At 45.3% G+C, this 12,623-nt stretch overlaps 1 protein-coding gene across 3 annotated transcripts in view; it reads right to left on the bottom strand.

Annotated features, from left to right (window-relative positions):
• Positions 1-6: 6 nt before the first annotated feature.
• LOC106882469 (cytospin-A) overlaps positions 7-12,623 on the bottom strand; it is a 44,515-nt gene continuing 31,898 nt past the window's right edge. For all 3 annotated transcript variants that reach the window (XM_014933154.2, XM_052978139.1, XM_014933156.2), the window contains 5 exons: positions 8,332-11,339; positions 7,312-7,438; positions 5,785-5,901; positions 4,959-5,018; positions 7-3,880 (listed from right to left, as the gene is read on the bottom strand). In XM_014933154.2, the coding sequence (XP_014788640.1) occupies positions 3,779-3,880; positions 4,959-5,018; positions 5,785-5,901; positions 7,312-7,438; positions 8,332-11,339 (3,414 nt within the window). In that variant the 3' untranslated portion in view covers positions 7-3,778. The remainder of the gene's footprint in view (positions 3,881-4,958; positions 5,019-5,784; positions 5,902-7,311; positions 7,439-8,331; positions 11,340-12,623) is intronic.

The raw sequence follows: 12,623 nt of genomic DNA, 5'->3' as shown, positions 1-12,623 counted from the left end.
AAAACTACAAGCTGCTATTGGGAAGAAAAGAGGGATCTGATAACTGCGAACGGATCAGAGACCCTAGAAATATCACTGACGATGCATCTTAAAACTACAAGCATTCTCAAGAGAGAAAGAGACATTTTTGAATGTTGCAGCGTGAATATTTTATATTTCATTTCCTGTGAAAATTGAAGACTTCTACCTGGATAAGTAATAAATGAAGTAAATATTCCAGCATGACTATCTTTATTATTACTTATGTGTGTGTACCCCCTCCCCTTAAGAATGACCAGTGTGTTGCAGTAAAAGAGTCACTCATGGTCAGAGAGGCTTTCATCCGAGTGTGGATGGATGAGGGCCACTACCCTGACTGGTTATCCTATTAACATAAATTGCATTGAACAAGAAGACACAGAACATCCTGAACTAAAAATAAATAAATGAGATTACAATAATAATCACGAAAAAAAACATTCTATAAAAACAAGTGGAAGAATAAGAGTTGGGATGGAAAGACGAAGTAGCAGGATGGAACCACTGGAAGACCAGAAACAAGAAATGCCTTTTGGTGTTAGTCCTTATCCCCTTACTTGCTGGGGTCGTATCTCACTGGGGCCAATGCTGCCTTTTGTCCTTTTAAGGTCAAAACACTCGTCAGTATTATCAAGCAATCCACCCCCGCCCCCCGCCAAAGGCCATGTCATCACTATGCTAGAAACAGTATTATTCGTCAGGTGGTGAGCTGGCAGAACGGTGAGCAAACTGGACAAAGTGCCTGGTGGTATTCTGCCTGCCACTATTTTCTGAGTTCAAATTCTGCCAAGGTTGACTTGGCCGCTCAACCTTTCTGGGTTGATAAAATAAATATACCAGTGAAACATTGGGGGGAGTCAATGTAATCGACTAGTCCCCTCCTTGTGCCTAGAGTAGAAAGGGTTATGATCACAGGGAGCCGACAGGATCCTTAGCATTTTACTCTGAGTATTTTGGGTTGGTCATCTTGCCTTCCTCTACAATAAATTAATTTACGGGATACGGACTGCAACACACTCCACCTGGCTTATCACAATCCCTGTCTAACTTGATGGATGCTGTCCAAAAGCAGCCAGGATTTGGGTATCACCTGTCAGCAGGTTTGGACATCCATCTTTATGTTCCAAGCTCAAATCCCATCAAGGTTAACTTTGCCTTTCATTCTTTTGGGGGTCAATGAAATAAGTACCAGTTGTGTACTGGGGTTAGTGTAATCACAACCATACCCCTACCCCGGAATTTCAGGCCTTGTGCCAATAACAGAAAGGATTGTCATCATCCTTAAAGGCAGCAAACTAGCAGAATTGTCAGTGTGTCAGATAAAATGCCACCAAGGATGTGAAGGAGGACGAAATGTCAAGTTTAAATCTCCCCGTCGACTTTGTCTTTCATCCTTTTGGAATAAGTGAAGTACTGGGAGCAATATAATCAACTTGTTTCCTTGCGCTTACAGGAGAAAGGATACTATAATCCCTTTAACTCGGTTGAGTACTTTAGCTTGTGCCCTTTGCTGCAGAACAATGTGGCTCACAGATCGAGAAGAAATCAGCCAAGGCATATTTTGCACCAGTCATTCGGTTGTGGCCATGCTGGGGTATCACCTTTAAGAATTTAGTCGAAGAGGTCGACACCAGCACATATTTTTCTAAGTCTGGTATCTATTTTGTCAATCTCTTTCGCTAAACAGCTAATTCACTGGAACACAAACAAACCAACATAGGTTGTCAAGAGTTTGGGGGGGACAGACAGAAACATATACGAAGGGCTCCCACCCAGTGTCTACCGAATTCAATGAGAAGGCTTCAAGTCAGCCTTAGGGATAAAAATGGAACACACTCGCCCATGGTTTTCTGCAATGGAATCGAACCAGAAATCCTGTGGCTGCAAAGCAAGCTTCTTGACCACCCGTCCATGCCAGCCTCTACTTGTATAATGTAAGTTGAGACTTATCTCTGTTGCTTCTCCGAGTATTTTTGCTTGGTCATCTCACTTTCCTCTACAATCAGTTCAATGGGAGTCTGGAATGGGGCACAGACGGCACCTGGCTGACCACAAACCCTGTCTAACTGATGACCGGTATCCAAAAGCAGCTGTGATTTGCGTATCACCTGTCGGCAGGTATGCACTTGGTAGCAAAACACAAGTTCCACCTGGCTAATAGTAGCAGGTGTAAAGAGATTGTTGTAGGGCATCGAGTCATCCTCGTTGCCCACAGCCCCCGTCTAGCTGACCAATGACCCCTGAAACACAGCAAAGCACAAATTCCACTTGGCTGGCAACATTTGCTGCCTAGTCAATCAACGGCACCCGATTTAATTAAAAGCCCCAATTAGATTACACCACCCTGCCATACAACCATTAACACCTGATCCGAAATTAAGAGAAAATAAAAGTGAAGTCTACAAGGGGCCAAAAATTAAGAATGCAGGAGGGAGGGAGTACAGTTGATGGAATGGGGCATGGTTGGAAGAGAAGATGTAGGTGACGAAAACGAGAAGAGACAAAATGATAAGCAGCTTACCTGGGTGCTCCACTGATCCAGCTTAACCCTGGCCCCACCAGCTCATACTTGCTACCCCTTCTGCTCCATGAAATGAACCATTATGAATGCATTCAGGACTTTCCCTACAAACAAAAGACAACTGCCACAACCTGATGGTTTCAAATTTTAGTGCAAGGACACCAATTTCAGGGTGGGAGGGCTGACTGCTGCTAAGCATTTTGCCCCGAATTTCCGCAGAAGCCCTAACAATTTCGAAGGCTGCTTCAGCGATTACTTTATTTCATTAACTCCGAAAGAATGAGAGGAAAAGTTGATCCCAGTGGGATTTGAACTCGGAATTTTGATTGAGAAGATCCTGGAGAAACGCCTCAAAACATTCTGTCCAGCAAGCTGATAAGTTTAGAAAATAACTATAATAGCAACAACAACAACATAATGCTTCGTTTCATAAACTGAGAGAGAGAGAGAGGTTTAAAACTGATTTTCCAAGAATTTAAAATCGAGTTTTAAAATTTCTACCAGGGACTGTAAAGGGTGTCTTTTGGACATAAAGTAACAAAAAAAGAAGAAAAAAAAAGAAAAAACAACAACTACAAGTCACAATGATGGTGATGGTGATGGTTATGATGATGACTGTGGTGGTGATGATATTGATGAGGATGAGGATGAGGATGATGATGATGATGTGTCTACTCCAGCACAACTGGGATAGGACACAAGGCTTTATTTTGCTGTCTGGAAGTTTGCGTCACAGTTGGTCAGCTGCAATGGCTTACTGAGACATATATATATATATATTATATATACACACACACACATGTGTGTGTATATGAGTATATATGAATATACTCACACCCATGAATATATATATATATATATACATATATATACATACATAGAAATGTGTGTGTGTATCAACATCCATGATTGAGAGAAAATGTCTTCATTTCGCTAAGAGAAAGTCACTGGGGTGCCGGGAGTCCCAGCGTACTTCTTCTGTTGATTGCGGTGTCCAGGGTGTTTTTTCTTTAAACTGTTCATATAGTAGTACACAGGCCATACTGCAGCAACCTTTCACCCACACCCACACACACCCATACCAACATACACCCGTGTCAGAAGTTTGACATCATATACTGAACCCCACCCCCCATACACACATTTATTGCCTATATATATATATACATATAGGGGTGAGTCCACGTCCCCATATAGAGAACCCGGCATTGTCGTCCATCAATGAAGATGTGTTGTTGGTTACGATTTGCCGTCCACTTCAAAATGTTTGTAGATTGCTGTCACGTAGGCTATCACTGCTTGCCAATCAGGACGTTCCATAGCGACCATGTCGTTGATATTCTGCAAAAGAGGAAACACCATATATTACATATATCTACACACATACATACAAATATAGTCCAGAGACGAGATCCAGACATTCTGCATATACAAGACGGTTACTGCTCAAAAGATTCAAACTTAGCCTCCGATGTCTTTACAGGGGATGATCCTTCCTAAAGGTAAAGTTAGGAGAGGGACCAGGTTGAGCGGGCGTGGAGGTAATTCTGTGGATAAGCAAATTAGGTATAAAATATAAAACTCTTTTACTTGTTTCAGTCATTTGACTGTGGCCATGCTGGAGCACCACCTTTAGTCGAGAAAATCGACCCCAGGACTTATTCTATCGAACTCTTTTGCCGAACCGCTAAGTTACAGGGACGTAAACACACCACCAGACACGTGTACCCTTAACGTAGTTCTCGGGCAGATTCAGCGCGACAAGGCTGGCCCTTTTAAAATACAGGTACAGCAGAAACAGGAAGAAAGAGTGAGAGAAGGTTGTGGTGAAAGAGTACAGCAGGGTTCTGTACTTTTGTAGAGGACGAATTTATTATTCTCCTACAAGAACCCTGTTGACAGTGACTTCGGAGTTTCGGCCAGCTAAGCCATCATCTGCGGATGGCTGAAACTTCTAAGCCCTTGTTTAAGAATAATACATAAACAGACAGACAGACACATTTATATAAGTGCACGCGTGGCTTTGTGGTGAGAAGTCTGTTTCCTAACGACATCGTTCCGGATGCAGTCCCATTACATCAACCAAAGCCTTGTGAAAGAAGACCATCATATTGTGTGCGTGCGTCTATAGTTACCCAGTGCAACCTGACAATAGGGCTGCGTCTCTTATGTAAAAACGTAGATCAATAATATAAAAACCAGATTGAAATAACTATTGAGGTGGGTGAGGACTAAAAGCCTTCATGTCAGTGCTCCAGCTTGGCCACAGTTCACTGACTGAAACCAGTAAAAGAGAGCAGAGAGTATAGAAGTGTATTGTGTTAAGGCATTGAGTCCAATGTTTTAGAGAAGAAGAACAACAATGTAGATGGGGGAGGTCAGAGTTTGAAAGTAAAGAGTAGATGTTGCAGATACTCACTAGATTTGATGTAATCCCAACAGACTCGGCCGCAGCAAAGGACAACGTGAAGTTTCTCCGCTGAAAGATAGAAATTGCTTTTAGAATGTTTTTGTAGATTAGGTAGGCATAATTCATCCCTGCTTCTCAATCTCGGCATTTAAGCTATGCATGGAACTGCTGTAGTACACGTGCTGCGTACATTCCACGTAATATAAAGGAAGAAGTAACTCTGCTTCCAACTCAGTCGTGCATCTGTGTTCTGCTTATTTTTCGTGTGTGTTCTACTACATAAACGTTACCTACTGCCTACCCTGAGCAATCACTCAGGGCACGTGGCTGCCGTGTAGACCCGTACAAGATAGGTGCAGGCGTGACTGTGTGGTAAGAAGCTTGCTTCCTGACCACATAGTTCCCGCTCAGTCTCCCTGTGTAGTAACCATGGGCCGCGAATGGATCGGGCAGATGGAAACTGAAAAGAAGCCCGTTGTATGTGTGTGTATTTTTTGTCCCCACTACCATTGCCTGACAACCGGTGTTGGCTTGTTTTTGTTCCCATGACTTTGTGGCTCACCAAAAGGGAACCAACGGAATAAGCACAAGCTTAGAAAGAAAAGGTAAGTAATAAGGATTCGTTTGCTCGACTGAACATTCTTCAATGTGGTGCCCCAGCATGGCCACAGTCTTAAGGACTGACACAAGATGAAAGAATACTTAAAGACAAAACATTTGCAGCAATAATCAACCCCACCACGACCACCTCTACCTAAACTGTTCTTACAAGACACACAGACAGAGAGAGAGAAGAAGAAGAAGCAGCAAAGTGGTCAGAGTGTGAGGTGGTTACCTTGTCTTCGGAGGTCAGTTCATCGTAAGGCATCTTTTCAGGAAGGTAGCTGTGTATCAGAGCACAGAAGGCCAGGCCATCATTCCAGCTGCTGCTGAAGTTGGTGATGTCAACACCCTGCGGAGGAGAGAGAGACAGAATGAGACGGACAGACAGACAAGTGCCAACTTGCCAGATTGACACATAGGAATACATACATACATGGAGAGAGATAAGGAGACAGTCAATATATATATATATAGAGATCGCAAGCCCCTAAACCTTTTTCTATTTTTCTCTCCCTGTTTATTTCGGAGTTCCTTTCTGTCGAAGAGCGTAGGCTCGAAACATAAAAGGCTTTCTCACTTCCCAAGCGTTAGACTAATACATCTGTTTGTTGTTTACACCCCCATCTTCGTCTTTTGTTTTTTTGTAAATTCTCACTCATCATCATCATCATCATCATCATTGTTTAACGTCCGCCTTCTATGCTAGCATGGGTTGGATGATTTGACTAAGGACTGGTGAAACCAGATGGCTACACCAAGCTCCAATCTGATATATATATATACATACACACACACTCACATATATATATATAGATACAGATAGACATACATACAGAGAGACAGATAGGGAAATAGATAGACTAACAGAGCAGTGGTCCCCAACTTATGTTATGCTCTGCATCCCTAAAAAACTTTTAATATGTTCTTGCACCCCTTAAAGTAATAACTTAGATAAGAATAAAAGTGCCCGGGGGCAATTGCTCTCTTTGACCCCCTATAAATCCAGCCCTGCTTGCACCCCTGGTTGGGAAACTCTGTGATAGAGAGACAGACAGAGACACAGATAGATATATAAGAATATGTGTAGATAAATAGATAGATAGACAGAGAGATAAACAGAGAAAAGTAAGTAGATAGATATATAGGAAAACAGGTATATAGATAGACAGAGGGGGAGGTACATAGATAAGTAGAGAGACTTAGTTGGAGACTGGGTTAAAGTTACCTCCCTTCACATGTTCAAGTGTGCGTGTGTCACACCGATAATACAGTAACATGGGCCACTCCATAAATCCCCTACAACAGTACAATAGACTGGTCCGTAACCTCCCTAGAGACACAGCAGTACAAAAAAGCTATCCCCATGCACACCCACACCAAAGTACAACATACCACACCATACACCCCTACAACAAAACAACAGATTAGTCCAAACTCCCTACAATATTTATAATAGACCAGTCCACCCCAACAACAGTACAATATACCAGTCCATGACCGCCACCAAAAAAAAAAAAACCCTGCAATAGATAAGTCCACACACAGCCCTTACAGCAGTATAATAAACTACGTCCTACACACCCCTGCCACATTACAATGGACCAGTTCACACACACCTATTACAGTACCAAAAAACAAATCCACACACACACACCTACCACAGTACAATAAACCAAGCTACACAAACCCCTTGCCATGGCACAGTAGACCAGTCCACAGAGAAACCCACACACCCCTATCACAGTAGAATGTGCCTTACATTATAGCTGAGCGTCTTCTGTTGACACCATTTGAGTAATGCATTCCGCTTGGATCCTCCCATCTGTTTGGCAAGTCCTACCAGTGGGTCTTTGGCTGCTGCCTCTTTACGTTCCAATTCTGTACAGCTGGAACGGAGAAAGAAGAAAAGAAAATAAAACACATAACAAAACAACATCATCACTGTACTTTTTTTAATGTCATCATCATCATCATCAGGTGCATGGTTCAGTGGTTAGAGCATAGGGCCCAAAATCCGGATGTTGTGAGTTCAATTCCCAGACCAGGCTGCCTGTTGTGTTCTTGAGCAAGACACTTTATTTCATGTTGCCCCAGGTCACTCAGCTGTAGAAATGAGTTGCGACATCACAGGTGCCAAGTCATTGGGTGTGACTCCTTCGTGCATCACCTGATTAACTATACAGATGACTAGGCTACAGCCGACACTGCCAGATGGGCCAGGGGCTTTGCCTGTCTTCATACTCTTAATTGCTTTATCTACCAAGGTACCGTCAACTAGGATAGCTGGTCCCTCTGCTGGATCGACATTCAACAGACTCTCTTTCTCCCATTCATTCTCTCTATTAAGCTACCTTTCGTAGTGGCGTCTCCAAACCTCTTTCTTTGCAGCCTCGTTTAGTGCAAGTGAACCATCATCCATGCAGACACATTTCTCTCCTACGACATCACGATTCTCTCTCTCACACTGTCTTGCAACACAAAATACTTCAAGTCTTTGGTCCTCATGGCGCAGAACATTGGCAATTTTTTTCTTATATACATATACATATATTCTTATCAATACCATCTCCTGCCAGAGCCTCATGGAGCTTTAGGCGTTTTCGCTTAATAAACACTCACAACGCCTGGTCTGGGAATCGAAACCGCGAGTCCGCTGGCCTAACCACTGGGCCATTGTGCCTCCACAAGGCTAAACAACAACAAACCCCACTACAACAATGTCCCCACCCCCACTTCTCACCTCTACACAAGAAGAAGAAGATTAAGTAGGGTTACTCACCAGATTCCACTATTGCGCCTACTGCTGCTCCGGGACGACAAGATAGACGAGATGGACGGTGACACTTTCGAATGTTCAGACTCATTGCGGTTGTTCTGCTGAACCGGTTTCAATTCCTTGCCTTTCTCAAACGTCGTGCCGAGCGGTTGCAGGGGCGATAGCTTCTCAGCGGCGGGTCGCTTCAAGACAGACCTCAGTGGCAGTTCCGACGACCCCTGCGGTGACAGATCAGTGGGCGTCGTCGGGGACTTGGCATCAGTGAGGTCGCTGTTGGATGGGGACAGGGGGCAGCCCACGAGCTCCAATGAGCTGCGACGAGAGCTGTTCTCACTCGAGTGGATCGATGAGTTGCCACTCTTCACTTGGTCCTCGATCGACCGGATAAGGTTCTTCACGGACATCGTTTGGTTTTTGCTGTCCATACGTCGGCCTTCTCGCAGCGCAATCAACTCCCGATCGACTGAGCTAAGCATCTTACCTTTTAGCTCAGCTGGCGAGAAGATTGGCTTTGATGACCGTTCGTCCCACGAGCGCAGTTTCAGGTTGTCCAGCTCGTCCTTGGCCTTGCCCAGCTGACTCTGCAACGACTTCAGTTTCTCCCGCATTGACGAATTCTCGCAGACCAGCCGTTCCATGTCCTCCTGGGTCTCTGTACGGAAATCGTTAGCAATGACCACCGCCACCTGCAGGTCTTTCTGGAACTGCTTCCACTCTTCCGATTCCTCTTCGTGTCGGTGGTGAACGTCGTGCAGTTCCGACTCGACGACCGACTTCTGCCGAAGCAGTTCTTTCATTTCCTGTTGCAGTTCCTGGATCTTCGCGTTGCACCTCTTCACGTCGTCACGGTAACGGTCACAGTCCTGTTCCAGCTGTTCAATGTGGTCGCGCAGTGTCTCCTCCTCCTGCTGAATGTCCACACGTTCCTTCTGCATTGCGTCTACCTTCAGCTCCAGTTCGGAGATCCTTGTTTTGGAGTTCGACTTGAGGCCCCTCACCTCCTCCTCACGTGCCACCAGGGTCCCGCGCACCTTCTCCATCTCTCGTTGCAACAGCAGAATCTCCTCCGTCATGTTGGTCACCTTCATCTCCATCTCGTCCTTCTCCTTCCGAGTGGTCAACAGCAGCTGTTCAAGGTCAGACTTGTTGTCCTGAGCCAACTGCATTTGCTCCAGCTTTTCGACCTTTGACCGCTCGCATTCCAGCATGGTCTTGTACCGGGTCATCTCGATCCTGTCATCGGACAGTGACCGTTTCATCTCGGAAATCAGTTTCTCCGAGCTCTCCTTCTCTTCTGTCAACGTATCCACTTCACCCTGGAGCAGCTGTGTCTTGTCACGAAGGGCACTCACCAGTTCCTGTGCCTCTCGGTTCTCGGTGATGGCCATCTGGAGTTCATTTGAATACTCGTCCTGTTTGCGCAACATCTCCTCTCGCTCGATCGATGCGCTCTTCAGCAAATCAATCATTTGCTGTTCTCGCTCGGTGCTGTTTATCAGACTGCTGTTGATCAATAAAGACTTCAGGTGCTCCAGCTGGGTGCGACAGTGCTCTAGTTTCTCCGTCTGCGTGCACAGCGACTCAAGCACGACGCCTCGTTCGTCTGCGAGCTTCTCGTTATCTTCGGTCAATTCGTTCACCATATCCTGCAGGTCGCTCAGTTCCTGCAGTGTTGCCTGTAGTTCCTCGTTTGTGCTGTAGTGCGTCTCCTCCATCTGGAGGATCCGTTCCGTGAGGCACGCCACCGACACCTCACTCATTGCGTCGCTGCTCTTGTTGCTCTGTTTGTCCCAGCCGACATTGTCCAGCGACAGCTCTGAGGGGTGTTCTGGTGTGCCACACAGATCGTCCAGTGTCAAGCCCGGTTCGGACATCGGATAGTCGTAACGACTCGGACAAGGTTCTTGCAGGGAGTCAAAATTGGATAAATTATCACAACTTATGCTTGATGGCATCACTTTGCTAGCAGGTTCACTTTGGTTCGACGACGGCGGACTTGGGCTCTTCTTTGGCATGGAAATTTTCTCAGCATCGGGGAGTTGCTCAATAGAGATTCCAAATTCCTTTAAGCGTTCTTGAAGAATTTTGTTCTGATTCCTAAGGAACTCACATTCCTCTTGAAGATCCTGAGATGGGATTTGTTCCTTAAGATTCCTTATCTCGTACTTGTGCCTCTCAATCTCCGCTTTCCGCCCTTCAGTGATCTGGATCAGTTCGGAAATACGGCTTTCCAGGGCCTTTTTCTCACGCTCAAAATTGGCAAGTAGCTCGGCATTGTACGCCATCACGTCAGCCGGTGCCGAAGTCCTCTTGCGCACCGTTTTATCTTTGGTCATGCTTTGTGAACTGTGTGCACGCTTCATCGAAGAGTGGGTCTTGCCACTGGTGTGTAAACCTGTCGACCCCGTCGTCGTGAAGACGCCCTTGCCAGTCTTATCAATGTTCTGGGTACTCGACGCTTTGCGGATGGTTGAATTGACCCCAGTGGCACTCCTTCCACCTTTGGTCGTTGTTGACGACGAAGATGCCGTCGTTGTGGTGCCTGCTGTCGTTGACGATGTGGTAATTGTTGCCGAAGTGCCAGTAGGTGGTGCTGGTTTCGCAAACACCACGTTCTTCTCTTTCTCTTTGAGGACATTCTCTTTGTTGCTGCTCGTCTTACTAACGCTGGTCCCACCGCTGTTTATCTTTGGTCTGTCCGGTAACAGAGAAAGCTGCTTCTTCTTCTTCTGCTGTTGGTGGGTGGTTAGGTTTTCGTGGCTTTTGCTCAGATATTGTTTGCTGAGTGGGGCACCCATTATCTTTCTTGAGGACGGTGTGGATGTAGAGATGGTGCTAAGTCCGGAGTTCTCAGATTTCGATCGCATTGGCGCCACCGTTTCGGTGGCTGTGCGGGTGGCTGTCGTCATTGTCGTGGTGGTGGTGGTCGTGGTACTGTTGCTGCCGACTACAAACATCTTGGGGGGCCCCTTCTCTTGTTTCTTCATGGTAAGAACCTTCTGGCCAACTTTCTGCAAAAAAAAAAGAAAAGAAAAAAGATGAGTTATAAACAAACAACAACAAAATAAAAAGAGAATACCAAAAACAAAAAGACAAAATAGAACAAAAAAAAAGGGACGCTGGAAATAGTAATGACCCCTTAATTGACAAAACGGTTGGATGATGGGATGTACCAAATGGGGACTGGGGTGGAATAACTGTATCTCTACATAATGAACTTCTTTCAGTTTCCGTCTACCAAATCCATTCAGAAGGCTTTGGTGGCCCAGGGCAAAGTAGAAGACACTTGACCACTGTGCTGAGCACTGAGATGGAACTTGAAACCTTGTGGTTGGGAAGTAAACTTCTTAGGACAGACACTTGCCCAAGGTGCTACACAGTGGGACTGAACCCAGAACCATGTGGTTGGTAAGCAAGCTTCTTACCACACAGCCACGCCTGCAATGACAATATTATAACACAGGGTCTATCACCACACTACAACACATGGGTCCACTACTCTAAGGGGACACGAACTACAGGGATGATGATGATGATGATGATGATAGCCATACATGTGTGTGTGTGTAGGTGCAGGCATAGCTGTGTGGTAAGAAGCTTGCTCCCCAACTACACAGTTCCAGGTTCAATCCCACTGCGTGACACTTTGGGCAAGTGTTTCTATGGCCTTGGGCCAACCAAAACCATGAGAGCGGATTTGGTAGATGGAAACTGAAAGAAACCTGTGGTATGTATGCATGTATATATATATATATATATATATATATATGTGCTTGTGTGTCTCCCCATCATTGCTTGGCAACTGGTGTTGGTGTGTTTACAACCATGTAACTTAGCGGTCAGTAAACAAGGTAGATAGAATAAGTACAAGGCTTAAGAAATAAGCCCTGGGGTTGATTTGCACAACTAAAACCCTTCAAGGTGGCGCTCCAGCATGGCTGCAGTCAATTGACTGAAACAAATAAGAATAGTGTACACAGACACACAGACAATGGGCTTCCACACAGTTTTTTCCATCGGCCAAATTTCTTTGCAAGCCATTGGTCAGATCAGGTCTATTAAGTAGAAGAGAGTTACGCAAAGGGCTGCTGACTAGGACTTGAACCTGAAACCACACCACGGTTGCAAAGCGAGCTTCTTAACCACACAGCCAGACCTGCCCCTACACCATACTGAAGATATTGCCACCACTGTACCCCATCATTATAACCTCCAGTTTATACAGGGTAGCAGCAGTAGCAGTGGTAGTAGTAGTAGTAGTTGTTGAACATATTCAGGAAGGAGAAGTTTTAACT

The sequence above is a fragment of the Octopus bimaculoides genome, chromosome 30, assembly GCF_001194135.2.
Source record: "Octopus bimaculoides isolate UCB-OBI-ISO-001 chromosome 30, ASM119413v2, whole genome shotgun sequence".
Taxonomy (NCBI): domain Eukaryota; kingdom Metazoa; phylum Mollusca; class Cephalopoda; order Octopoda; family Octopodidae; genus Octopus; species Octopus bimaculoides.
The sequence above is the reverse complement of the archived record's forward strand: the minus strand, read 5'-3'. Positions and strand labels throughout refer to the sequence as shown.